Below are 27,816 nucleotides of genomic sequence, written 5' to 3'. Positions count from 1 at the left end.
ATGGATTACTTATTTATAAGACCCAACTATTAGTGGTTTAATATTTGAAGAATATTCAATAATTATCATTGCGTGAAAAATCTGATGTACTGCAGTTAAGGCTCCGGCATCTGCGCAATCCCGCGCAACCTTCTTCTCTGTTGCACGAGTTGAGACTTCCCCTAATCCTTCTGTTCCCCTCGACCCTTCCCTCCGATCCCCAAAAACCTAGCCCTCCTCCTCCCCAAACATCTCTCCTTTCTCGATCTCGGATGCCCTAGTTCCCCAATTCGCAATTCCCCCAGCAACAATGGAAGAGGATATCAGCAAGGCACCTTCCGCCGCCGCTAGGGTTTCGCCGGCCGTCTCCCAATCAACTTCCCGTCCTCCTCCTCCGCCGTCTTCTTCTTCCAATCCTCCGATGGACGAGCATCCCGCGGCGGCGCCGCCGGTTCCGGCGGCCGGCAGCCGGAGGCAGCGGTTTAGTGTGGAGCTGAGGGCAGGGGAGACAACGATCGTGTCATGGAAGAAGCTCCTCAAGGAATCCAGCCATGGGGGTGGGTCGCCCTCTCAACCCAGGGGAGCTGAGGCAGACATCGGGCCTGCAGTTGGTCCATCGGGTTCGGTAGGGTTCCATCACCTTTTCTCGATACTAGTTTTGTATCTTTTTTGCGTTTTTGTTAGATTGGTGATTGAATGTAATGGAGGTTTTTAGGGATTGCTTCTTTTCTGGATTTGCTTTTATGTTCAATTGTGTTTCTTGTAATGATTTAGATTTATTCCTTTAGTTGCATGATCTTATTTGTTTCTCAACTTTGGTTCATGGCCCAGGAAGAATTATGTTATACAATTGTTGATTTTTTTTTGGGTAGCATTCACTTGCGCGGAACAGAACTGGAATGTGTCTTTTTCTAGTGAAAGAGGGGGATGTAATAGTTGGTAACATGATTTACATGAGGAATGTGGATCCGTGTTAATGTAGAATGCAGAGGAGTTTGGGTCATAGTTTGGTCCATCTGGTTCAACAGGGTTACATCACCTTGATATTCTATTGTTCCGATGTTTCTTAGTTTCTGTCGAATGCACATAGTAACTTTGACTAGGTTATCTTTTGACTCTACAGGTGGCTTCTTTCATATTTGCCCATATTAAAAAATTAGTGGCAGTTTAGTGCTTTCCATAACCGGGTTGGATGAGGTTGAGTTGCTGCTTTAGCTGTCAGTGTGATGTCATCTAGCTTTGGTTTGTGATTATGGATTAAATTGTCGTCTTGGTACTTCCTGAGAAGAATTAGGTCAGATAAAGAGATTTAAACTTCATTTGGTCGGATTTGTGGTTTAATTGGAACTATTTCCTCTAGCATGTATTCTATGTAAGAGGATATGGTAACTACGTCGGATTTTGCTTGTGGGAAAAAATGCGAAGTTTAAGAAGCATGGATGGAATTTTAGTGCCCTAATGATAGTGAAAGATGGAAAGTTAACTATAAGTAAAACATGGGGTTCACGAGGAATGTTGAACCATTCTAGGTCATAAATCCTACTATCTGCTTAGTAGAAGAAGATTACCTGAAATGTGGTCCAGACCCCCTTAGTAATAACAAGTCTTTGTTAAGATGATAAATCTGGATAACTTTTACAGGGGATTAAAGTGCTGACGGGATCAAGGATTACCCTGAATTTCAAATTCATAAAGTTGAACCTTAAAACAAGCATGCTATAAAGTTTTACAAACTTGGGATACCTGAACTTATGTGCAATTATTGAATTGCCTTTTTTCTTTGACTTCTGATCTACTAACATAGTAACACCTTTTCAGTTTGTTTTTATTATTTTCCAAATACATGGTTAACATCTTTGTTGGCATAATGATGTTTTATTGAGCTTGAATAATAATATGTTGTATTTGGAATACTAGAAATTCTTTCATGATTTATCTACTTAAAACAACATTCCATGGCTATCTTGTTTCTGACTTAACAGGTTAAACCTGAGGAAGATGACTTAAATGAAGAAGTACCACCTTCAAATCGGTTTAGTGCAGTTATTGAAAAGATCGAACGCCTTTACATGGTAGGAAATGCATCACTCGACTATCTTTCTATTGCACTTAAAATAGACAAAAATGATGAACTGAAGCACTAGAGTTCCCTTTTATGTCAATCTAGTTGAAATGTAATGAATGGATTTGAGCTATTTTAACTCTATGTTGAATTTAGGGCAAACAAAGTAGTGATGAGGAAGAACTTGATGATGTCCCTGATGATGATCAATATGATACCGAGGATTCTTTCATCGATGATGCTGAATTGGTTGGTTTTAAATCTTCTCGTTCATCTTGAGTTTTCTATTCTGCGTCATTCTTCAAATATAGAATCTCATTGGTCAGTGGTAAAAGTCTGAAATACTAAAGTAAATTGACTTCCAGTGTTAGTCACTCAAATTTTTTGTCAGAGTAATCCTTTTAGTAAGTGATTTGCATGTGTGTTTTCACTTAAAGTTTACCATCTCTAGTTATTACGATGGAGCATAAAATTAGGCCTAGCACGCTCCTCTTGATTTTGGATGATATGCGATCTTTTGTAGTTCTAGGACAGTCTTACATGCAATTTGCCTACTGGTTAGTTTACTATTACATATTCTCAGTAAATTATAGCTCAAGTTTCTTGTATATACTTTGAAAATTTGGTTGCCTAATAAACTGAGTTCCTATAAGTTATTATTTATGTGAGCATTTTATTGTTCAGTAGGTTCACGAAGTATATGTTGCATTGTATTAACCAAATCATGCTGGATGGATGGAGTAGGCAATAAGTAGCTTAAATCCATTATTTGTAATGCCAAGCCACTTTTGCAGTGTATCCATTTCTTTTTTTTTTGGTCTAGCAATTTTTACCATACATTTTATATCTTGAGAGGTAGAAATTGACCCAGCTATGGTAAGCAACATTAAGACAAAATATTATTACAGTTCCACCCTGTTAATAGTGATTAGCTTTAGCTGATCCTGCATGCCATCAATTTTTATCAATATCAGATTTCCTTGAATGGAGATTATATTCAAATACTTTATTGAACTTTGATGGAGATATTTCCACTTCTGAAGTGGGTTGGATCACCTAGAGCTTATAGATGGAGTTTCTGGCCTATGATGCACATTGGGAAAACATTGAAGACATTATTAACATGCATCATACACTATCTGTTTTGCTTTTTGAGTTCAATATTTCAACATCTTTGTTATTTTCTTCCTGGTTTCATCACACAATTTTGAATCATCTCCTGTACACGATATTTATATAAAAAGGGAGGTATTATTGTCACAAACTGCTGTAGCATAACCTTTATCTCTGTACTTTTTATAGTTTAAGAAATTAAAAGTTTATTTTCCTCAGAGTAGTTTAACTTTTACGTTTTGTTTCAATAGCTGGTGCTATTTTATTATGTCTGTAAATGTTAGATGCTATTTTATTGTTTAACAGTCAGACAATTAGTATCATGGAACTTCTATATTTTTGTACTATGAACTTCTATATTTTTTGTACTATCTATTGACATAAATGTGACGAATCGGCTAACATAAAAGTTCTGACTAGACAATACTGTTATCAAATTAGATAGGTGAGTCCACCTTTTTTCAACTGTTGACGTGTTTTCTTGTTAAATAATTGTCATTTCTTTATGGTCACTGTACATTTCTTATTTGCAGGATGAATATTTTCAAGTCGACAAATTGGCAACTAAGCACAATGGTTATTTTGTCAATAAAGGGAAGTTGGAACAGATGTAAGGCTCCTCTGAATTGTTAGAGTTGCTCTTATGCTGGCATAATTGCATTATTTCTTTTTTCTGAAATTATTAGTGATCTTTAGAGTAACCTTGTTTGGAAGAACTTTTTTATCCGTATCAATTGAAAAGTCTTTGAACTAGGTTGGTTGCCGTTTAAGTGGCAATATTTGCTTAATCCTTTGCACTAGGTTATATAGTTCAACTTTGTTATTCTCTATTTAGATGGTTTTTTTGTTACAAACTATATTTGGATCGATCCGAACGTAAGAAAATTATAAAAATTTAGGTGGTGGTAGCCTCGTAAGTTAGGGTCCTAATAGCTTTAGTTTTACGTAAATTGAAGATCAAGATGAAAAAATATAAATAAAATAGTAGAGGAAGATCAAAATGAGACAGATTGATAAATATCCGACATTCCGACGGTCATCAGAAGATAGCAGATGGCCAAGGATGATGGTGAGCGACCGTATAGTAGGGTGGTTGCTGAAGGAAGGTTAGCTAAGGTTTGTAAATTTTGGAGGTTCTACGACTATTCACTTCTACAACGATAAAAACGATCTAACAACTACGATAAAACGTTTATTGTTATAATAAAAAAATAACTAAACTTAATTAATTCTTAATGCTTGGATGCTTAGATGGTTAATCTAAGAAATCGAGCCCCTCTATCTATAAAGATCGGGTACATTAAATTCCGACTAGCCTTGATGGCTTATATGATTCGAACTGGGACTTATCTTATAGATTTATATGACTTAATTAGACTTTCTTTAGAAACTTATATAATTTAATTAGACTTGTTTTTTGAGGCTTACACGACTTAACTAGATTCTAAGAGTTTACATAATCATGAATTAATTAAAAGATAAATATGCTTAATCTATTGAGCCCAATGTCTATGATTTGATTCGATTAGACTTGAATCACATCATTTTTCCCAATTGCCATGGTTTATTGCTTGCCTTCCCAGTGTTTGCATCACTGATTGATTTTACTTGCTACATATGCTCAATGCTGCTTACTACCTAAGAAAATTCAAGTTGACCATACCTGACACTAGGAAAGAGGAGCCTAGGTTCAGTACTAAAATGTGAAGAATGAGATTATATATGAAAGTCAATATTTTGTGAGGCTAGTTTAGCATTATAATTTAGGAGATAAGGTGGTGAGGTCTCTTTGGAACCTAGTAAACCTAGATAACAAGACCTTAAAGTAGAAATCAATACCTTACCTAATATTATTGCTTTGTTACGGGTGAAAATGGGTTGGATTAATTCTGACCTAACCCAATTTCGTATCCGGTTACCGGATACTGATGCTTTGCTACCTATTTTCGATACGGATCCGGATATGGATAGAGATTTACATAATGTTCCGATCCAGATTCGGATATCTGTTTATCCGCTTATATATAAATAACTTACCCAACTTTACCTAATAGAGCAACCTCCATCTCTCTGATACTCTTCACTGGCGCTGCATTACTTCTCTAGTAATGCATAGAAATGTTAGGACAATATTTTTACTTTGAAGTTCCAATTTGTGCTACAATTTTGTTATGATGAAAATAGTGAATCTATTTGTAATGTATTCTTGTCTTGGATGAAGATTGATAGAATGTATATTTTAAGATGTTGATGTTTATTGAACTTGTGCTTGGCTTGTTTGAAGATTGAAGAACATTACTTTGGGTTGTTTGAACATTTTCATATGGTGTGGGTAGTCTGTGGAGGCTAGTCCAGTTATAGTTTAGCCTTCTGTTATGCTGTTGTGACTGTTTGAAGCATGTTGTTCTGGTTCCTTTGGTGAGGGCTAGATGTTTTTTAAGTTCCAATGAAATAGGGTGTTAGGCTTTTCTTCTTGAAAAGAAAGAAGCTGCTTGCTTCTTTCCTGTATATTTTGGACTACAAAACCTTGACAGTTGAAATTTGCATGCACATCTTTCTTTAATTGATCCATGCAATCATGTGATTTTGTTGGACACTGTTCAAACTGTAAATGTAACATCCGATCTCTTGAGCGTTGTACCATTTTTTTGAAAGATCTAGTTCATTTTCATATCTGGTTAAAATCTGATATGTATCCATTTTCGTTTAAGAATATATCCGTATTCAATTTATATCCATATCCTTTTAGGTAGGATACAATTTTTAGTTTTGCTATCCATTTAATATCGTATCCAAAGCAAAAATATGGATTGGTTGTGGGTTGAGCACTATCTAATTCATATTTGATCTGTTTTCTCCTCTATGCTTTTTAGTTAAAAACAAAAGCAATGGATCGAGGTTTCAGTTGACCCCTAGAGAAAATAAATTTTAGGCTGAAATAGAATGATTTTAGCCTATTGTGGACCAAAATAAATGTCAAAATTAGAAATATTGATATTTTCAGCCTTAACTAATGCATTTTGTCTTTAGTTTTCATTAGGTTTTGGCTGTTACTGTTCTGTCTCAGGTGAAACTTCAAACTGCAAACAAAAGTCACCCACTCATCTGAAGGCCCTTTAAACTTATCTCACTCACACCATAGAAGCATCAATATATTTGATAGTCGATTTTAACTGCACTTGTTGCAAGCAACAAAAGCCTCATTCACTATCAAATATCAATAGTCATATTCCAGACAGATGTTTCTGTTTGTGAGATCAGGTGTCATATTATATTCACATTGTCTAAAATGTAATACCAAATTTACGCTTCTTAAACACGTTAAAGAGTAGCTGACAATGACAACCTAGAAGTATCTATTAACTTCAAACCTTTTTAACTTCTAGATCTTGGACTTTTAGCATGAAGTTGGACAAAAATTACACCATGTGGAACCTATGAAATTGTCTCATGAAGTTTAGAGAATGATTAAAAATCTGTAAATTGAAGCAACTATCCGTGGCACATGCCCAGTAGAGGGCAATATTAACTTCAGTAAGTATCCTTTAGTACTGTAGGAAATCTTGTTTTGAAGATATTGCATTGTTAGAGTGATAAAAAAATGTATTTTCTTTTTCTATCTTTAGCTTTTGGAGAAGCTAGTTATATTGTTAACAACAGTACAGCACAAGAGGAATTTGAAAGTTGAAACCCTTCTTGCCTACTAGGCTTCATTGAGAGTTTGAGCTCATTTATGGACATAGATGGGATATTTGTGAGACAACTATAATATTTTTTCCTTTTCGGAAAAATTGAGGTATGTGATGAGCTTAAGAACATAGAATGTCTTAGCAACTGTTCAGCCATGATTGTTGATTAAACTTGAATCTTAATTTTTGGAACCATGAATATTTACTTGTGCTCAAGAAATTGCTATTACTTGCTTCACAACAGAACTTTTACTGCATTGCATACTATGCTACTAAAATTGCATTAATTAATCATGAATGGGGGTGGCCATCGGCCAGACCGGGTTCGGGCCAAAAATACTAGTCCTAGGCCTGGCCCATGCCAAACCCAAAAGCCCTTCAGGCTAGGTTGGATTCAGGCTGGGTTTTATTTTGGAGATATGGACTTCGCCATCAGGCTTAAGAGAGTATTCTGCCCGGGCCGAATTTGGCCGTGGATGGAGGAGAACTTTATAGGGGAGAAGAGAATGCAAAAAGTAAAAATACAAGTAAAAAAATGGAGGGAAAAGATGTAGAAGGTAAATGAGAAAATAATTTAAATACTTGACTTAGGAGGGAAAGCAGACTACCTGACATATGGCATAAAGCTACTTTACCTATGTGTTATGAGCTAACCTAGGCCTCCATGTTAATAATTGGGCTGCAGATTGGGTTTCGAGCTAGGCTTTAAGTTTGAGTTTTGGGTCAAGCTCATTATGGCCCGAAAATTTCGGGCAGGCTTTGGCGAGTTTCAGGCTATTGGGCTAGATGAGCAGTCGTAGTCATGAACAATGATTCATCTCTCCATCTGATATCATTTTTGTCCAATACTTAGGAAATGAATTTGTAGTTGGTTTCTGATGTGGCTCATTGGTCTCATTTTTGTAAACAGTATGAAGTATTTTATAATTTTTCTTACTTACATTTCCCCACTTTTCAATTATGGATAATCCAATGAAATCCTTTCCGTTACCACATATTTTACAGGGTAAAGAGTGGTTTTTATTGACTTGCTCCTGCAATCATGTAGTTTTGTTTACTATATTTCTTGAATTGTTTTGAGAAATATTTTACAATATTATTAGGTAGAGGTCTTAGAAAATTTCATTCTTACCTCAACCATTAATCTTGTTTATCAAAATCTTTTTGAATTTTGTTTTAACTAAACTAGGGTGAAATGAGTTACAAAATTCACTTGGCATTTCAACTGATTTATCCTAATTTTATACAATGGCGATATTAGATATCATTAAGTTATGAAAAAAAAATCATTCTTATACTTGATGCTTTTTAGCAGTGAACCTAGCTCATCACCTAATGTGGCACCAAAGAAAAGGAGAAGAAAAGAGACAACAAAATCTCATCGTGAAAAGGACTTGGGCCATGCTGCTGCCGAACAGTTAAATGTGGGCGATATGCGAGTGAAGGCTGCTCCAAGGAGTGGATCATTTATGGGGAAGAAATTGTCTAGAAAAATTCAGGCACCCCATGGTGCACATTATTACGAAGAGAGCAAACATGTGAAAAATAAAGCAAATGCCCATACTGGAGCCTATGAAAAGAAGTCTGCTGATTTTCCCCTTAATACTGAAAATCCAATATATGCAAAAGTATCAAATAAGGATGCGGCATCACTGCCTTCCGAGCCAAAGGATTTTGATAAACACAAAGCAGGAGCTGCCCATTCTAGAGATATAGCTTATACATCAAGAACAAGTGAATCATATGATTATACATATTCAGTATCTCGGGACAAAAGTGCATCTTCTCAACTTGATTTTCAGTCAAAGAAGTTGCTGAATAGTGAAAATGTTGATGTTCCAACTAAAATACGACGGAAGGAAAAATATGGAGCTGGTGAATATGCTGACACGAGTATTTCTGGAAGTATTTATCCTATGCAAGCAGTGGTAAGTATCCACTGTGTATTCTACAGCAGCTTTCTGTTTTCTTTGATTAAGGTATTTGTGGTGTGAACTTCCTTTGTGAAATGTGAAACACTTCAGAAATATTCCAAGCTATCTTCCTATGGAATATTTGTTAGCTATGACAGCACATCATAAGTAAAAAATGAGTCTTCCTGTTGTAAGCTTATATGGGTTTATCTTGGCTATTGGGTGTCAAAGCTCTGATGCATACTGCCATACTGCACTTCTGCTTCATTTACATCATTCTCGATGAAGCATTCTTGCATGATCCATGTACAGAAACTTGCAAATTGTCATCCAGGCCAGTTCACAGTGAAATGGTGAATTTCTGTGGTTGGAGTTTAACCCATACCTGTACATGTTTACCCTGGCGCACTCCCCTAGAGAATAATGAATGCAGAAGTACCTATTGAGTCGGTGATTGTATAAGCAATTGTTTGCATGTCTATGTAGTTCTTGATTTGTGCTTAAACTGAATAACTAAAAGCCCTAATTGGATAAACTTTCATTTTTTTTTATGACTATCTTATCTGTTGTTCTTTGGATTTCTTTTGCAGCAGTCAACGTTGGCAGGGGTTAGAGAAGGTGCATCTATTAGACCTAAGGGCACAACACTTGAGCGTGCCATCCGCGATCTCGAAAAGATAGTTGCAGAGTGTAATTTCTCATCCATTTACAATTCTGTTATTATGATTAAGAGTTGCCTTATGGAGTGCTAGAGGAACCGAGTACAGATTTTTATTTTTATATTTTTTTATAAACTTCAAATTCGCCTTACAGTTAGGCCACCAAGTCTTGATGCCCAGGAAGTGGATCCTGCCTGTCAAGTTAAAAGGAGATTGCCTCAGGAAGTAAAGCAAAAGCTCGCTAAAGTTGCAAGATTATCGGTATTCTTCTGCTCAACCTCATTTCTAGTCCCAGTGACTCATAGATGTGTCTATCTATGTTTCTACCTTTTTCAATTTTCAAACTAGTGAAACTCAAAAGTTCTTATCCTTGTGTTTTTTTTCTTAAATCTATATAACAGTATTTAGTGTTTAGGTTTAAATTAAGCCTTTTATTTTCAGTAGATTATGCAAAACGTGGTCCTTCGCTAGTTTCTGGCCTGGTGTTGGACTAGACTAGGACACACCAAACCCGTTCTCTCTGGTAAGTAAAACCAATTTTCAATTGGCAGGAGAATTGCAACCTCTGTTAGTTAACAGGTTTACAAGTATTTGACACTCATCTGTCAGATTGACAGAATGGAATTGGCTAGAAGCGTAAAATTGGATTTCAGACATTAAACATGGATGAGTAGTTTAGTGAGAGATCAGGGAATATGGAAATATTGGGCAAGATAATCAAATATATTTAAATAGGATTGTGTCAATCAAATAATTCAGTTTTTCTTAATAAATTAAATCTGTAAATGTGATACATTTATAATTTTTTGCGTAATGCCTACTTCTCCAATGCAATTTTTTGGTAGAAGGGGCCCGGCACATAATCTCTGACCCTTAGTAGTGGCGTAATATTGGACTATTAGATGCTAAACCACTTTTTGCCAAGGGAATTCTTATCGAGTTTCCTTTACTTTGTTTGCAGTCTGATCATAAGCCAAACTGCATCAAACTCTGTTTACTGTAGTGATACAATGTTCACTCTTTTTTTTTTTTTGTTGACACCAATTTAGTCCAACAGCGATCTCAACACCTAAGTCATGATAGTTTTAATTCACCGTATCAACTAGCAGCATTCTTTGCACAATATTTTATCCCATGAGCTTAAAAGTCTAAGAACATTGGGACAAAGTTTTCCGCCTGTATCAAGAATTTTTTCCTGCCAGACTTTCTAGATATCCTTGTTGGTCCATAATAATAAAAGTTTGATTGACGCAGGCAAGTCAAGGGAAAATTTCAGAAGATGAATTAATTGACCGCCTCATGGGTATTCTTGGTCATCTAGTGCAGCGCAAGACGTTGAAGGTAATTCTCGAGTAACAATACCTTTATCTGGTATGTTACTTAAATTTACTTTGACTTATTGCACTGCAGTAGGATATTTAGCAGTTTTTATTGTCATTCTGAAATTGTGATAGACTAATCCGATAAAGTTTGTCACAGAGAAACATGAAAGAAATGGTTGAATTAGGTCTTTCAGCAAAACAACAGAAAGCTGGCAGATTCCAACAAATAAAAGGAGAGATCAATGAAATGATCAGATCACGCATTTCCTACATAAAATCCAAGGTACCTTATTATGATAGATCCTTGTTGGAACTTTGTTAATGACTTGTTATATTGATGCACTTTAACAAGTTTCCTATTAACTCTAGAACACGTTACTGTTGGACTTTGTTTAATAAATGCATGCATCTTGAAAGCTGAAATTGAAATTTTGTTCAGAAGGTTTTTCATTATTCCTCTTCATTATGCATTTCTCACTATTTATTTATTTGTTTTATCAGGCTACTGAGCAACAGGATGGTTCAGCTGAAAGTTTTCAGGAAGTTGCCAGTAATGATGAAAGAAGATCTTTAAAGGGAAAGTATAGTATGGATTCTGCATTGGAAGACAAGATCTGTGATCTCTATGATTTGTATGTTGAGGTACAGTATAACATCAAAGATAGCACACGCTCTTTTGTTATAGATGACCATGATAGTTCACTATCATCATCATTAATTTTGTGGAAATAGGGAGAGAAATGAGTTCATGACCAATAGTATGTTTGAGATGGCATTGTTTTAGTAGAAGATTGGTTGTAGACCTTGTGGTAGTTATTTCCAAGCTTTTGTCATGTTCAAGATTACTTATACTTGCTTGTCTATCTGAAGCTTTCCTTTGTTAAGATGTGCGATCATTTTTTATTTCTTAGCCTATTAAATTTGTTGCACTGTATCTATAAATTATCTCATCAGTGTCAATCTGTATTGTATCTCAGGGAATGGATGAAGACAAGGGCCCTCAAAGTAGGAAGCTATATGTTGAGGTAGTTTCTCCTTTTTTTCATATCTCTATCATCAAAGGGGCATCACATTCTTTGATGCATATTTATGATGGAGTTGTTAGTTGTTACGCTATATAAAGTTGATTCAATTACCATACTTTAGAAAGTAAAACTTTGGAAGCAAAACAGCATTATTTTTTCCTGGACGTCTTTCTATTTTTTCTGTCCCACTTTTTATGTTTTAAACATGTGATGGATTCCACACATTTTTTGGATTTTGGACGAGCTGGAATTTATGGATGGATGATGACTTGGATTAAGATGTTCCATGGAGATTGTAAGACTTGTGTCGTGAAGTTTAGAGATTGTTCCTCTTCTGATCTGAATTTTCTTTTGATTCTAGTCTAATTAGGATTATATTAGGGATCCGGTGTGTGATTAGCAGTTTCGATTTAGAATCAAATGATTTGGTCTGGTTTTGGATTTATTCTCATCAAAAGAACATAAATTTGGGTTGTTTAAAAGGTGTCATTTCACTTTTCGGCCCCACCATCCCCCATCCAGAACTGGCTGCATCACAATTGGATTTCCGCAAATCTGCCCCTTTTGATATCTCTGTGCCCAAACCATGATTCCCTGCACGAGTTTCAATACCTCTGTCAATCATCCCGCACCAACTATTTCAATACCTCTGTCAATCATCCCGCACCAACTATTTGTTCTTTCTTTCCTTCAGAATTGGATCCAAACAATAGAGAAACCTCCTATATAGGCCACATTAAAATGGTCATTTTTCATAACCATCATTGGCGATATTGCTATCCTGTACCTTTCTTTTGCTATCAAACATTGCTGCTGATCTAAGGCAGGGTATTAGACGAGAATCTTACTGATTTCATGTGGGAATTTTTTGTTTAAGGTTGTTTTCAGATCACACCAAATGTTATATATGGTGAATTTTCCTTGCGAATTCTTTGGCTCGGACTTGAATTATTGCTTCAGTTTTCTAACCTCTGCTAATTATTAGTCTCTTGTTCTCAGCTTTGTTTAGCATTCTAGTTGCTTCTAGTGTAAAGACTTGAGACTAGGCACACCATTTAAAATATCATACTTTAGCAGTTAAATATTTTGATAAGTTGCCTATTATAATAGGCTATTCACTTAATAGTCAAATTAGTGATCCTTTGTTTTGACTTTGACAATGCATTACTGAGTTGGTTTTCTATAGTTGAAGAATGAAAAAGTGTGTAGGTAAGATGAGGGGTTGGGGAAGAGAGATGAAGAATTGAGGATCTCAATGATTTGCAATGTAGTACTAATTCAGCAAACAATATTCATGTCATACTTTTAATATTTGTAGTTCTAGTTTACATTGGCGCCCATGGAGGAAAATTCCTAGCTTTGACCCTGGTTTTAAGTCAAAGGAAGGTAGAAAAATGGACCTGCGAAGTTGAAAATTGAAGCTATCATTTGCATATAGAACACTCAAAATGCCGTTGAACCAGAAGATCTTTTGTGATATCTTCCTTCTGCACATCAAGTAAAACAATATATTAGATGGCTTTTAAAGTTATTACAAAGCTTTTGCAACTACCTATATTTTAGAACTATTAAAACCTATGAAATCTTGGTCTTTATATAGGAATAGGAACAGCTAGCTGAGGATAGCTTCTCCGCACTATGATTCATAGAGAGTAGCACAACATCTATACACGGATTAGTTTAGTGGATTTTCACTTTTGTATTCATCGCAACATATTTAGAGTTTTAGCTGACAAGCTATTTTGTGTTTTACTCATTTGTTTGTTATCTGGTGCATAAATATGAGACTACAATCTGTTTTCCAACTTGTTGATAGTTGATAGAGATTGTGATGGAAATAACTGTATCTTCTGTTTGTATGGTGTAACATTGATTTTGTACCATTAACTGATGATGGGCTCTAGTATAATCTATATTTTATCAATTATCATATATACATATGTGTATAAATCTGTGCACAAGTATACTTTATCATTGCAGCATCTGATCCTGATGAAATTTACTCATTTCTGCTCCCAGCTGGCAGAGTTATGGCCACATGGCTATATGGATAATGTTGGAATCAAGGATGCTATTTACAGATCGAAGGAGCGTAGAAGGGCATTATACAGGCGTCATAAGGTCCTCTTATTCTCATCCAATCTAACATTATCAGTGCATCCATTTATAAAAGAACTCAGACAGAAGTGTATGCCATATATCATTCATATATATATATGGACATTGTAAATAGAATCTAAAACCAGTGGATAAGATCTACAAGTTCCAAGAATTTTTTGTCACAACTCTCTTTGATGTATATTGCCTATGCCATGTACTCATTTTCATGCTGTTAGCTTCAGTACTATGTAAAACAGCAAAGACAATAAGATTTTTAAGTATGCATAATAAGCCTTATAGATCATATTCAATGCCTATACTTTTATTTTTTGATCTCTATGATTCGTTTTGAAAGTGTCTCTATCTGTTATGATGCAACATCACTATAGCATAGCCACAATGTATATGCACATGTAATACCTATCACTGTTTTGAGATAAATCTTTTTTTTTGTTGAGATAAACCTTTTTTATTTTGATATATTTACATATAATGTATGTTTTCTCCCACATGTATACTAGTGATGGATAAAGAATTTTACTTAGATTTATATCGTCTATTATGTTTTAAAGGTTCTCTAAACGTATTTTTCTTTTAGCTTTTCAGATTATTCTGAATTCATGTCATTGTTGAAATATTGAGACTGAGTGCTCGTGAATTCCTTAATGCATTCCTATGTCTTAATTTGAATGAGAGGAAAAATTGGTTGTTTCTGTACTTGAAAGCATGTTTTCTTGATTTTTATTAATGTTAGGCTTAGCTTCTATACTATTAGGGATTATGTGATAATTCATTGCGACTATCTTTGTTGGAAACGACAATATTCAGACAGAATTGGACTGCTGAACAATTAAAGGGTTGGTCTTAAATGACCTAAAGGCTAATAAGTGAAAACAATTCTGCTAGAGGTCAGTTCACATAAAGTGTTTCAGTATCCCATCAATACTTGATACAGGAGTGTTTCTTAAGTAAGCTTCTTGTACAGGAACAACAGTGAGACTGTTGGATTCAGAAGATAATTATTCATGAGAATATGATTTACTTTGGTGGACTGTATCCTTTTTATGCTTGATGGGCAAATATGTTGATGATTGCTACTGATTCTTTCTCTATATGATATAAAGAATATCTTGAAAACTGTCTGATATGGTTAAACCAGCTTGTTGAATCTTGATTTAGTGTATCTTGTCTACTGTCCTGATGTACTTAAATACTTTTTTTATTGAAACTTGAAACCTGTGAACTATAATAAAACAATACTAATTTTAGGCAGTTATTCAGATTGTTTTCAATATTATGCTTAACAAATGTAGGCAATAATTTATGTCCTGCTTCAGGTATGCCGAAACTCATACTGAAATAGAAGCATACCTTTCTGAGCTAGTTGCACTCTTATATGTTTATTTAAGAGTATCTATTGGATCATTCACATTTGTGCATTTATGTTGATATATGAGAACATTAAGCATTGTCTAAACGTCAAAAGGAACATAACTTTATGTTTGGGATCTTTTCCGTGGCTTCCTAGATGATCTATACAAGAGTCTGTTGGCATACATTTATGTTTTCCACTTTTTGTTCTGAGTGAGTCACTTTTTTTTTGCATACAGTATCTTTTAGGAGACTTAGTATGATTCAGTTGCTACATCAATTTGTTTACAGAAGCTACTGTTAATGTGCCGTCCTTAATATTTGTGTAGGTTCGTGACGCTGAGAGGATTAAGAGGAAAAGGCTGGCTTCGGCAGTCAAGGTAGAAGATAGCAATCAGGCTGCTCAAGTACGAGCTGCACACGAGAGACCAGTAATTGATTACAGTGGTCAGGTGATTGTTTCTCCAGACAAACTTATAACTAATCAGCCACTTGCTTCAATAGGCAAAGTGGTTGATCCCTCTCCCCCCTTGAATGACTCTGCACAATATCAAGGGTCCAAAAACATCGACAAGGTTAAAGCAGGTAACTCTATCACAGCTCCTGATGAGGGGAACAGAAATGCTGTTGATGTGAAGAAAAAGATGAAGAGGAAATCGGAATCAGACTTGGGAGAAATACAAGTTCATCCGGCTAAAATTCCTTCTCAGCATACTATGGAAAGGCAGAAGTCTCACAAGCATACTGATGAGACAAATGCAAGTAGCGAACCTAAAAGTAGCATTCAGGTATCTGGGCTACCAAGTTCTGACAAATCAAGCTGATTTGGGGTGGCAGTATAGCATTTAAGTAATGTTAATTATGGTTCTTGTTGTTCTACTTTCTGAATCATTATCTTAAAATGAAATAATAGATTTCAGATGCCCTCCCCAATCAATTCTTTTGTGAGCAACCATTTGATGTAACCACAGTACCCGATCCAATATTGAGTGCTAGAGGAAGATAATACATCTCTGCACTATCCGTTGAATTTTGTTTGGGTATGTTGCTGATTATCATATGTAGCCATGTTCTGTACATCCATCTGTTTCAATCAAGCAGTTGAGTAATGCTAAAGATGGTCAACCTTGTGGAGTAAAGCTGTTCAATTTGTTTTCGTTTTTGGAGGCATGCAACCATTCAAGGTATTTAGATATAGCACGGTAGGGCCGTTATTTTTTTTATTTTTTTGGTCTGAGATTAAAAGCCCCCATTTACTTATGGAATAAGAGTAGAATATGTATACCAATTCTAATTTTTAATACTACAAGAAGAGAGTTAATACTGGTATACTTTATTTTAATAAAGTAATAATATATTTGATGTGGTTGATATTAAAATATTGACGACAAATAAAATTTTATTGAGAATTAGTGATGCTTTAGTACTTTGGGTATAGGTTAAAGTAGTAAAAGTAAATATTATTTTTCAAAATACTTTTTTTTAAAAAGTATGGACTTAGAATACTCTATATACTCGTGAAGAAATAACTATGCACTATATAAGAATATAGGGTTACAAGTATATATTATGGAGAAATAATTTCACATTCTATATAAAATAACTATGCATTAGAAAATATAAATAAGCACTACAGGATAATATGGGATTATAAGTTTGTACTCTATATAAAATAATCATGCATTAATAGAAATAAAAAGGCATTGTAAGATTATGCGGAGTTATAAGCCAGTATTCTATGTAAATAATAATGCACTAGAGGATATAAAGAGTCAGTAATGTGAGATTATAAGCTCATATCCTATATAAAATAACTACACACTAAAAAATATAAAAAGACATTATAGGGTAATGCGAGGTTATAAACCAGTATTCTTTATAAAATAACTATGTATTAGAGAATATAAATATGCACAGTGCAGTAATGTGGGGTTATAAGTCTTTACTTTATGTAAAATAAATATGTATTAAAAGATATAAATAGACACTGCGGGGTAATGTAAGATTATAAACCCTCATTGTATGTAAAATAATAGTATGCTAGAGGATATAAAGAGGCACTATAGGATTATAAATTCACACTCTATATAACATATTCATGCACTAAAAAAAATAAAAAAGATACTGCGGGGTAATGCAAAGTTATAAGTCTGTATTTTATGTAAAATAATTATGTACTAGAAGAAATCAAGAAGCAATACAGATTAAAACGGAGTTATAAGCCTATACTGTAGGGTAATTCGGAGTTATAATCCTACACTGCAAAACACATATGTGGGCTTAATGCTTTTATTTTTATTTTTGTAGAATTAACTAGTAAAAAAAGAATCTCAAATATAGGTGAGATGAGTAATGACTAATATTTGAAAGAAGAGATCGTGGAGAGAGAGAGAGAGTCATAATATTAAGGTAATGTATAATTAAATATTATCTTTTCTAATGGTAAATAGTAATTATGGGTTATTGTTTAATTATTATTTTTAAGTTGTATGAAATAAGATAAAGAAAGAATGACGAAATTACTATAAAGATAAATAACTATTTAGTTACTATATAGAATAAGAATACTTATTTTACAATAAGCATATTCCTAAACAGGTAAGTTGATAGAAAAACTATATTCGACTATATTCGGTGTCTGCTGTACTGCAGTTAGGCAAAAATAATTTTAGCAGATCTATGAAAAATTTTATGGCTTGTTTGTTAATTTAATTTCAAGTGTTTTAAAAATCACACCTTACAATTTACTTATTTTATAATTCACACATTGTCTTCGACGATTTTGTAATCTGACATTTCCTCTTTTTTTATAATTATCGTTTAACACCCTGACATTACTTTTGACTAATATCAAATTACTAAAATACTCTCACCATTATTTTTCTTCATTTCTCTACCTCTTCTCTAAAAAATGTATGAGTAATTTAAATATTTATAAATTATTTTATATATTATAATGAAATTTTTTTTTACTAGTACCGTTTAAATTAACAAAGGGTATTAAATGAGAATTATAGTAAAAAAATAGAGTTTAGATTACAAAAACCTCAAAAGCAAAGAGTGAATAATAAAATAGATAAAATATAGAGTGTAATTTGTAAAATTTCTTTTAATTTCTTATTGGGATCTCATATGACAGACTGCAATGGCTTTACATTATTTACCCAACCTGCACTAATACATGCTATATGTTAATTAAATCACACACTTGGGGTATTTGGCCAGATTAGAGTACTTCTGATCAATATCCATTTTGATTATTGTGTTTGCTTTGATTCACCATCTAAATGAACTATTTTGGAATAGGTGTATGGCAGCTGAGCATCCACAAAGTTCCTTACATCCGAAGCATAGTCCAGACCTTGATGTTTTAGATGTTCTTTACCACCCAATTTGGTGGCAGACTATACAACAAATAATGTGAAGGAGTCAGCCTGTAAGGCAAAATTATTTTCCTAATAAAATGTCAAATTCCATTGCTCACCAAATGGCCTTGATCATTTTAGAACAAGTCATTTTGCTACTGTAAATAGATGGAATAATGAGAAAATGACATGCTTAAAACGACATCTGAACACCAAGCACATCGTTTTAGATTATAATGAAGGTTTACGATATATAAACAGCAGTTATATTTCTATTTTGAAATGGATATATAATTACACTGTCTTCTTTCATGATACTTACCATGCCATACCAGCCTGAGTTGCTTAAAATGACCAAGGAAGCTGCTTTACCGTGCCAAGAACAGTTGAAAGAGACAGAGAGGAGAAATTTGCAACTCATCACCTAATTCATGAAGCAGAGTTCGGCATGATATGGTTTATAATTAGTTAACTACAACCAACTCATTCATTGTACGAGGATCTACAGATTGATCAACGCATAGAGAGAAGAAAAGATTTATTTTGTACAAATAAATAAACAACCACATACCATAGCTGAAACTTATTACTTCTCAACCTCTCATAATTCTGTCCGCAGAGCTTCTTTATAAGGAGTAGGCATCCTTATATCTGAGGAATTTGATGATGCCACAGAAAATCTTGAAATTATAAGCCTGGCAACATTTTCTGCTGCAACGGCACTGGTCTCTACAGTACTTGCTCCACTCTCGAAGGAATTTATGTAGTATAAATGCTTCCCATCCAACAAGATTTGCGCAAAGAGTTCGGGGACTTGATAATGAGGATAAGCGGGCCAATTTATTCGTATAGTTTCTTTCCTTGTGCTGTTCATGATGCCAGTATAAGTACCAACTTTTGTGAATAAAGATGTCTTAATTCCTATTCAACTTAAGTTCATGAGTTGGGGACTCACCTGAAGATCAGATCTAATAGACTGTCATCTAATCTTGCACGAGAGAATACCTTGTAAGTCGCATCACTTTCACTGTATCTCTTCAAAACAGAGATGGAAGAGAATGGGATATCAGAAAGCTCAAGTGTACCCACAAGGTCTGGAATTTCTGATGCAGATTTCAGGCCAAAATACATCTGTGGAACAAACAATTTTCATCAACCAATATTTCTTGCATTAGATACTACAACAGGCTGTTTTTCTAACAAAAGAATAATACAGGAAAAGGGGAAAAAAATAAGGAAAAAAAAGGAGGGAAAGCTTCATCATCAATTTAATTACCATCTAAATTATAAAAAGATGAAATTATGGTTGAAAAGATCGAATAAAATGTGTTGCCAACTTCAATGATTTTGCTGGAGAGAACACTTACAGGGTCTAAAATGCCCCTGATGAATGTTGTGTATGTATGCTGTAGTTTCCTAGGTGGAACTGAAATTGGAGGGTCAAAGGTAATATTCAACTCATCCAGTGGTGTAGCAACGACTGTAACTTCACAATTGTACTGATTCCCATTTGTAGATTTGAGCACATAATAATCACCCACATCAGTGATCGAGTCTATTCCTTCATTGAGATGCAATGTGGCATTTGTATTGTCAAGGAGCCCTGCAGCAAGCTGCCAGTTTCCCCCATCAACTGCCCACAGTCCCGAGTCGGAACCAGCTAAGGAAACAGCCCCAGCCAGTCCGCTGATGCTCACACTCTGACCATAATTGATTCTTGTTATCACCTGTGAAGATGAGAATATCAAAATGGAAACAGAACGAATTCGCAATGACATGTAATGTGACTTATAATGTTCAAACAATTAAGAAGTATTTGGAAGTTGTAATAACAATTTTGAAAGCACAGAGAACAATAAACTATCAGTGTACATCTTACAGTAGATAAATATTACTACTAACCACCATTCTCTTTTATTTACTGATGCAAACTATGAACCTCAACTATGTCTGTGACTATGACTCATGGTTCCAATTGATTCCGTCCAAAGTTCATTTATGTTAATAGCGTAATCTAATCAGTTCTCTCCTACAGATGCAATTAATGAATTACAAAAGAAGTATAAAATACGGAGTAAAGAAAAACATAATTGTACAAACATACTCAAGAACAGCGAAACTAAACAAGTTAAGATCCAGAAAGTCTAGACTGCCTCTTTGGAAAAGAAAAACAAGGATATTTGATCAAGTAGCAAACTTTTCTTACAGTCACAAGCTCCGATATTGTCTGGGAATTCAATCCAGCATCGGCCAATTCCTCCTCGAGAGTCCGCTGTGTGAGCTCATACAATCCTGACCATTTCAGCATCTCCTCCACCGTCTCAAAAACAGGCCGTGAATCGAATCCACTATAATAAAGCATGAACTTTTCCAACATTTTCTGCACAACCAAAAGAAGAAGGAAAGTTACAGATCAATTCATCAAATATACCACAATCTTCGTGAACCAATAAAAATTTGATTTTGGCAAAGGATGAGACCTCGACGAATCTATTCATACGGAGAAGCGATAGCCCATATCTTCGGAAAAGGAGGAAAGAATTGAGCAACTCGTAGACCTTACGTTTGAACACCGAGCTCGAAGAGGGTGGTGGGAGAGTCTTGAAAACGAAGTGGGAGCCATCCCATATACCAAACCAAGAGGAGGAGGAAGAGGAGGAGTTGGATTTCGAAGTAGGTTTTAGCTCGTCGGAGGAGGAGGTCTTGCGATTGAGGCCGAGGAGCTTCGCGAAGCGAAGGGCGTGGAGATTCTTCGGGTGGATGATAGAGGCGCCGGCTTCAAAGACGTCGCCAGATACGGTTATAGTGGCCATGCGGCCGCCGACTTTAGCGCGGCGCTCGAATACGCGGATGTCGTCGATGCAAGAGGAGGAGGAAGAAGTGCAGGTGTACTGTTTGAGGAAATGCGCCACAGAAGCGCCGCCTATGCCGCCACCAATAACGCATGCTTTAGTGGTGGTAGTGGAAGTGGAGATGGAGTAAGAGATGGTGGTGGAGGAGATGGTGAGGGGGGTAAGTAGGAGGAGGAGGAGGAGGAGGAAGGGAAGAAGGGGAAGCGAGGAGGAAGTCGCCATGGATCTCGACTATCGAACTTGACTACAGAGTCATCTGATGAGTTTATATGGAGTGTTTGACTTTTCTACAGCTAATAGTTTTTAACGGTTCTAATTCATTTCAAAATTAAATAGGTAAATAAAATAGGCATCTAGGTGAGTTGTTAAACCGCTAGAGTCTCAACAACCTCTACAACGATAAAAATAAATATATAAGTCATTTTTTATTTTAAAAATTAATGTGACAATTTAAAAGTCACTAATTAAATTCTTCTCTTACGTACTCAGTGATCAAATAACTTGGTGGATTTTCTTCTCTTACGTACTCAATGATCAAATAACTTGGTGGATTTTCTATCAGTAGATCTTCTTCTATTTGTCATCTCATATATGCGTTACTAAAATTCCTACCGAGATTTGTAGGATTATTAATACCATCTTTGAGGACTATGCTTGTGTTACTATTCTAAATATTAGTAGAGCTAAATTTACTTTTTACACCCCCTACTTGGATGAATCCTATTTGTGTGAGAGATAGTAGGAACATCCTAAGTATAACCATGGCTCTTTCCCATTTTGGTACGTGGGGTTGGATATTTCTGCTTCTAAACTTTAAATTAAGTATTGTTCAAAGATAATTGATAGTGTCGAAGCCAAACTTTGTGGTTGGATGATGAATTTCCTATACTTTTTTTATGGAAAGCTTGCAGATTGATCATTGTGTTAACACTAATGATTGATTATAAGTTGATAGACAAAGATGGGAGATGGGGCGATAACCCTAGCCACAAGTCCCAAACATGTTTAAACACAGACAGAAGAATAATAAAACAAAATATTAAGTGAATAACAAACAAATAAGCTCTCAAGCATAAACTGAAAATGAAGGAGAAATAATGACAATCTTAGAGGTAAGCCTCTCACTTAGCGTTTAACGGAAGAACCATAGAAGAAGTACGACAAGAGATTTGTCAAGCCTAAAAATAATAAAATCTAGCTAAAGCGAAATGCAGGAATCAAGAGGTTAGAATATCTATTAAAACTGCATGAAAGCCCAACACACAAATCTATAATTGAATACCAAAGAACAAGCAAAGAAATAAAACACAAAGAAAATAAAAATATAAAGAAGAAATAGGTGGTGAGCGAACGAAGGAGCCCTCAAAACACTCGAATCGTCGCATACCCCGCCACCACCTTTTCAGATTCACCCTTATTTGTGTAAACCCAACACCACTTATATCATTGCTGCTATTGCACTAAAGGTAGGTTCACTAGCTGCCCAAGATAAGTAGAGGCTAGCTGAAGACGAAGATGGAAGGAAGTGGCAGCAAGCAAAGAGAGACGACAATGGTGGAGATGGAAAAGAAGTTGAGGGCGGATGCACAGATGGTGCCAATGAATGAGAGGTATGGGGCCATAGCTACAAGAAGGAATTTTCACATATTGATATTGACGAGGTCTTAACGCATGACAAGAGAAGAGTAAGATCATCACCTGTAGTCTGTAGAGGAAACCCTCAAAAGAAGAGAGGGGAAATTTTTTTTTGTCGAATCCCAGCAGAGCTAAGTCTACTAGGACCACCGATACCCACAAACCATTAATCTTCTATCAAAGCAACACTCTATCATAGGCAGGTTAAATTATAAATGCTATGCCAAATTTCAAATTGAGTAATTTGATGCTCAGCGGGTTAATCTGGATAATATTGCTAAAAAATCTCATACCTTCTTGTGGGGAAAAAAGAAAAAGAAAAATCTTATTACGACTAGACTGACAAGGCATGCTTTTATAGCCCCCAAAATAAAATTGTTGGCTAATGTTGATCTTATAAATATTTACAAATTATTATCATTTATCAACCAATATAATAAGGGTAAAAAAGTGCATATCATTCCACCAACAATTAATAATTTGTAGCTCCTAGTTATAAAATGGCCAATATAGACAGAGAAAAGGCGATATAACTGAATTTTGAAATAATTGTTCATCTTTATGCTGTCGTGAATCCTTGCACAGAGAAAAAGGAGAGACCTTCAGTCTCTCCGAGTCCTACTCATTGTATGTGATCACGACGAGCTTGCAACGGTTTACATCGCCCGGTCGAATTCGAAATCGAAATTGAATAGGACTCGGATTGGCAACCGTTTTAACGCGGGTTAGAGACCTATAGATACACCTTCAACTGCCATTTCCCTCTTCCTCATTTTTCTCCCCTCAGTCAGTCACTGCTCTGTTCTCAGCTCTCTCGATTCTCTCTGTTCACAATTCTCGTCGAGAATTCATGGCGTTCCCAACGGAACTCCACCTTGATGTTTCGTTCGCGGAGAGCTTGCCAATGGCGGAGGTCAGGATTGTCGTCATGAGAGTTCATTGCTACTGGGGAGTCGAGGAGGTGACGCACGAGATCTCCTTCTGGGGACCGCCGAGGCATCTTCTTCTCCCCGAGGCCACGAAGCGCACCATCTCCTCCGTGCTCGCGGGCGTCCGCCATCCGGACGCCGGGGAAGTCGTGTTCTGGACGGACAGCATCTCTGCCTTCGCCGGCGATGCGGCTACCGTAGCCCAAGAATACGGGTTCCATTCTTTCGCCGTCATCGCCGAGATCAAGATCTTCGACGCGGAGCCGCCTAGGTGGGCCTTACAACAACCAGCCGCCGTGGTGCCATGGCGGTACTTTCAAGAAATGCAGGAGGCTGACCAGGAGTGGCCGCTGCCCGCCGCCGAGGATCGCAGGGCGCCTGCACGGCAATCATCTCCTGTCGAGAATATGGAAAGAATTAGATACAAAGTAGGAGATGGGTCGACGACGAACTGCGTGATTTGCATGGATGATTTCGTGCCGGAATCACAACTGAGCAAGACGCCGTGCTCCCACGTCTTCCACGAGAACTGCCTCAGCCGATGGCTGCAGGAGAGCCGCGCTTGCCCACTTTGCCGATTCGCTTTGCCGACGGAGACAGGATTCTAAGAACCACCAGGGCCTTCTCTGTTGTACTTGTGAATCTCTGTGTTCCAAATTTCGACTTCAGTTTTGTAATTTACTGTAGACGTTGATGACAAACTAATACGATGAATTCCATTCCTCAGTTTCTAACAGAATTTTCAAATAATTCTCCATCGTCTTCTATTCTGTTGACATCTTCTATTCTATTGGGTGTTAGATTAGATTGTTTTTTTTGTATCACCATTCTAAGAATGTAAGAATCATACGTAGCGTCTCAGGAATTTAAGATTTCTAGTGGCGAAATATAGTTTTCATAATCCTTTTTAGAAAATTTGGGATCGAGGAAAGCTGTAATGTTGGACTTTTATCTCTTTGAGTGGTCTAAGATAATCGATTGATCTAATCTTATATAGATAAGATTAGACAAAAATCCAATTTAATAAAACTTTTATCATTCGGTTAAAATTTCTTGATAGACTATGGCACCTATTTGTTACCTTATAAATATCCGATCGATCCCTAGTGTCGGATATTTATCTTCATCCAACATAATATTTGAGGGGTTAGAAATCTGTGTTTATAACTTTTAATGTAATATAAAGTTGAAATAAAATATTGATGAGGAGTAAAAAATAACTTAATTAATTTAATATATGAATTTATATTAAAATGTTCTCATTTATTATATGCGTACATTAAGAGACAAGTCGAAAAATTAAGTATTTCAAATGAAGGTAGGTAAGCAATAGAAGAGAAGCCAACATATTTTTATGATATCTTTAATCAAAGGCAAACTTATAATTAGAGAATAATCTTTTGCTAATCTAGAAGGGAAAAAGAAATAATTCTAAAGCTAACATAGGCTTGATTTTTTGCATTTGATTTTTTAAAATCCTTGTTTTTTTTGCATGAATATTCCTTTCCTCAAATGCAACTAACCATTAAAATAGTATCAAATTAATGGTAAAAAATATATATATATATAATACTCTTATTCTTATTTATATGCATTCTTTTCGGTTAACACGCCTTTTCCTTGGACAGAAGAACAAAGCAAAAGTTATAGGTTTTGAAGGGATACACAGAAATATGAAATTAAGAAGAGTTCACATAACAAGAAATTCTGTAGGGATATTGGATTTGTGACATCAATCTTATTATTCAAACTAAATATTCATTTGGGTTGGTTCAATAATAAAACCATGGAGTAAGTTAAATTGGTTTGGGTCTCACTTAATTCGTGTGGTCGGGTAAATTGAGAGGCATATATAAAAGAGCTTAGATGTATCTAAATGTGAGAAAGTTGATAGCTATAGTACACTCTCTGGAAGCAAAGTTGATGATCAGATGGTGGAAAGAAAGAAGATTGTATGTCTATTGCAGTCGAGAGGTGACATTTGTCTATTAGTATCTCATTTATAATAGTAGAATTGTTTTTCTACCGGTTACGATAGATATTAGAGTTGATATTTGATGATATAATATACATACGGAGGATGATCCGAAAGAAAAAGAAAAAGTTAAGTGATATATTTATGGTTTAAGAATTCATATGCAATTACCCTGATAAAAAGAGAGAGTGAGAGTACAAGTTTAGGAAAGGAATCTCAGTTAGCTTCTTAATGTAATATGCTAGCTGAGGGAGTGAGAGTTTTAGCTTCAGTAATCAAGATCCATTGGAAAATCATGGTGTCTTATCTATCTGAGGATCATATATGTGAATTTATACATTAAAAAGCTTACTTAATCATAACAGATCATAATCAGATCAATAAAAGATAAATAAGAATTAGATGTACTTACCTGATCTTATTATCCATAATATTTACATCCTATTATACTATTAGGTTAGTAAATATTATAATACCTTGAACTATTAAATTAGGTACAATTTTAGGAGTCAAATTTTAGAATAGCTATTCTATATTTATTGAAGTATTTAATCTCACAAGCGAGCTCAAAGTTTTGAGGAATATAAATATAAATATTAACGAATATATATATAATATGTAGTTATTTATATTTTAAATATATTCGGTTCGAGCACTATATTTTTAATTTATTCACCATTAAAAAAAATCTAGAGTTAAATTTAACTCAATAACCCTTAATTGTGAGAATCTAAAAATTAACATTTCTAATATTCCCTTATTATTTCCCTTTTTTCTATAATTTATTATCCTTGTATTATTTTTCATAACTAAGGAGGTTATGCAATCGACTACAATCTCAAATAATTATTATGAAATTTTTTTTTGATGGTTTAACGGTTTAGCTTAACGACTCGACTCAGTTTATGATTCAGTAGTGCGATTGGTTTGAAAAAACAGCTCGGTAATACAAAGGCTTGAAATAAAGTCTACTTAGCATTTAGTTCGAAATAATTATTTAGTAACGCATATAGTTTGAAGTATATACTAGTCAGTTTACTATATTTGCTAAAATTTAGACTCGCTATCTTTGTATCTAGAAAAGAGTAGCCCATTATCGAACCCATGTCTAGAGAAAAAAAATCTTCCCCCTTAGCACCTCCTCATTTATCTTCTTCTTCCCTCTGTCATTAATGGGTTCTAGTCAAACAGATTGAGGGTGTTTTTTATTACTTTGTACGTATGATTAACTAAACCAAGTCCTATTGTTGTTTATTGTTTGATTAACTAATGTTGGTGTTTTTGTGAATAAAAAAATATATAAGATTGGATATGTAAATGTGCAGGGTATAAACTGTAATAAATACATATAATCTAAGTTGATCGTAAGTGACACTATAACTAGATGGAGTTTGTCGATTAATTCTAATAAAGTTAGTAGATATTTTGTTCATGACCAAAGAGATTATGAGTTTAACAACTCTAAATAATATTGTGGAAAAATTATTTGGTAGTTGATGATTTAATCGTTTGGCTCAATTCGGTTGATGGCTCAGCAGTGCAGTTAGTTTAGAAAAATAGCTTGATAATGCAACAGCTTAGAGTAGGTCTTAGCGTCGTTTAGTTTGAAATAATTGTTCGGCGATATATATGGCTTGAAACCTATATTAGACAGCTAAAAGCTCGATGGGGCAAAATATCTCTGTATGTAGGGAGGGTTAGCTATTTGTCCGATCCATATCTAGCATTCGGGCTAATGAATGATTAAAAAGAAGAAAAAAAAACAGGGTGGGTTTCCTTGTAACCATCCGTTAACCCGTTCCAATCGTCCGCCAACCGCCAGCGCCA

The 27,816-nt window shown here is 35.2% G+C and overlaps 2 protein-coding genes across 5 annotated transcripts; one reads left to right on the top strand and one right to left on the bottom strand.

Moving 5' to 3' along the window:
* The first annotated feature begins 52 nt into the window (after positions 1-52).
* LOC140768093 (ubinuclein-1) lies at positions 53-16,351 on the top strand. Of its 3 annotated transcripts, none has more exons than XM_073108193.1 (13): positions 53-604; positions 1,962-2,051; positions 2,198-2,290; positions 3,688-3,764; positions 8,156-8,771; positions 9,350-9,446; positions 9,570-9,676; positions 10,670-10,756; positions 10,895-11,020; positions 11,239-11,379; positions 11,715-11,762; positions 13,782-13,883; positions 15,563-16,351. In XM_073108193.1, the coding sequence occupies exons 1-13, from the start codon at positions 290-292 to the stop codon at positions 16,055-16,057; spliced, it is 2,394 nt and encodes a 797-aa protein (XP_072964294.1). In that variant the 5' UTR covers positions 53-289; the 3' UTR covers positions 16,058-16,351. The 3 variants fall into 3 exon arrangements, with proteins under 3 accessions (XP_072964294.1, XP_072964291.1, XP_072964293.1); XM_073108190.1 differs by having other exon boundaries at positions 54-604; positions 9,347-9,446; XM_073108192.1 differs by having other exon boundaries at positions 55-604; positions 8,159-8,771; positions 9,347-9,446.
* A 2,453-nt stretch (positions 16,352-18,804) lies between these two features.
* LOC140768094 (farnesylcysteine lyase) lies at positions 18,805-21,714 on the bottom strand. 2 transcript variants are annotated; one of them, XM_073108195.1, is made up of 6 exons: positions 21,079-21,714; positions 20,805-20,978; positions 19,966-20,325; positions 19,554-19,729; positions 19,170-19,464; positions 18,805-19,022 (listed from the first exon to the last, which is right to left on the bottom strand). In XM_073108195.1, exons 1-5 carry the CDS (start codon positions 21,670-21,672, stop codon positions 19,200-19,202), a joined length of 1,569 nt encoding a protein of 522 aa, XP_072964296.1. In that variant the 5' UTR covers positions 21,673-21,714; the 3' UTR covers positions 18,805-19,022; positions 19,170-19,199. The 2 variants fall into 2 exon arrangements, with proteins under 2 accessions (XP_072964296.1, XP_072964295.1); XM_073108194.1 differs by having other exon boundaries at positions 18,805-19,464.
* Positions 21,715-27,816: the final 6,102 nt, after the last annotated feature.

Source organism: Typha angustifolia, chromosome 10 (assembly GCF_048772165.1).
Source record: "Typha angustifolia cultivar Huaian chromosome 10, ASM4877216v1, whole genome shotgun sequence".
Lineage (NCBI taxonomy): Eukaryota > Viridiplantae > Streptophyta > Magnoliopsida > Poales > Typhaceae > Typha > Typha angustifolia.
This window is presented reverse-complemented; position numbering and strand designations above follow the sequence as displayed.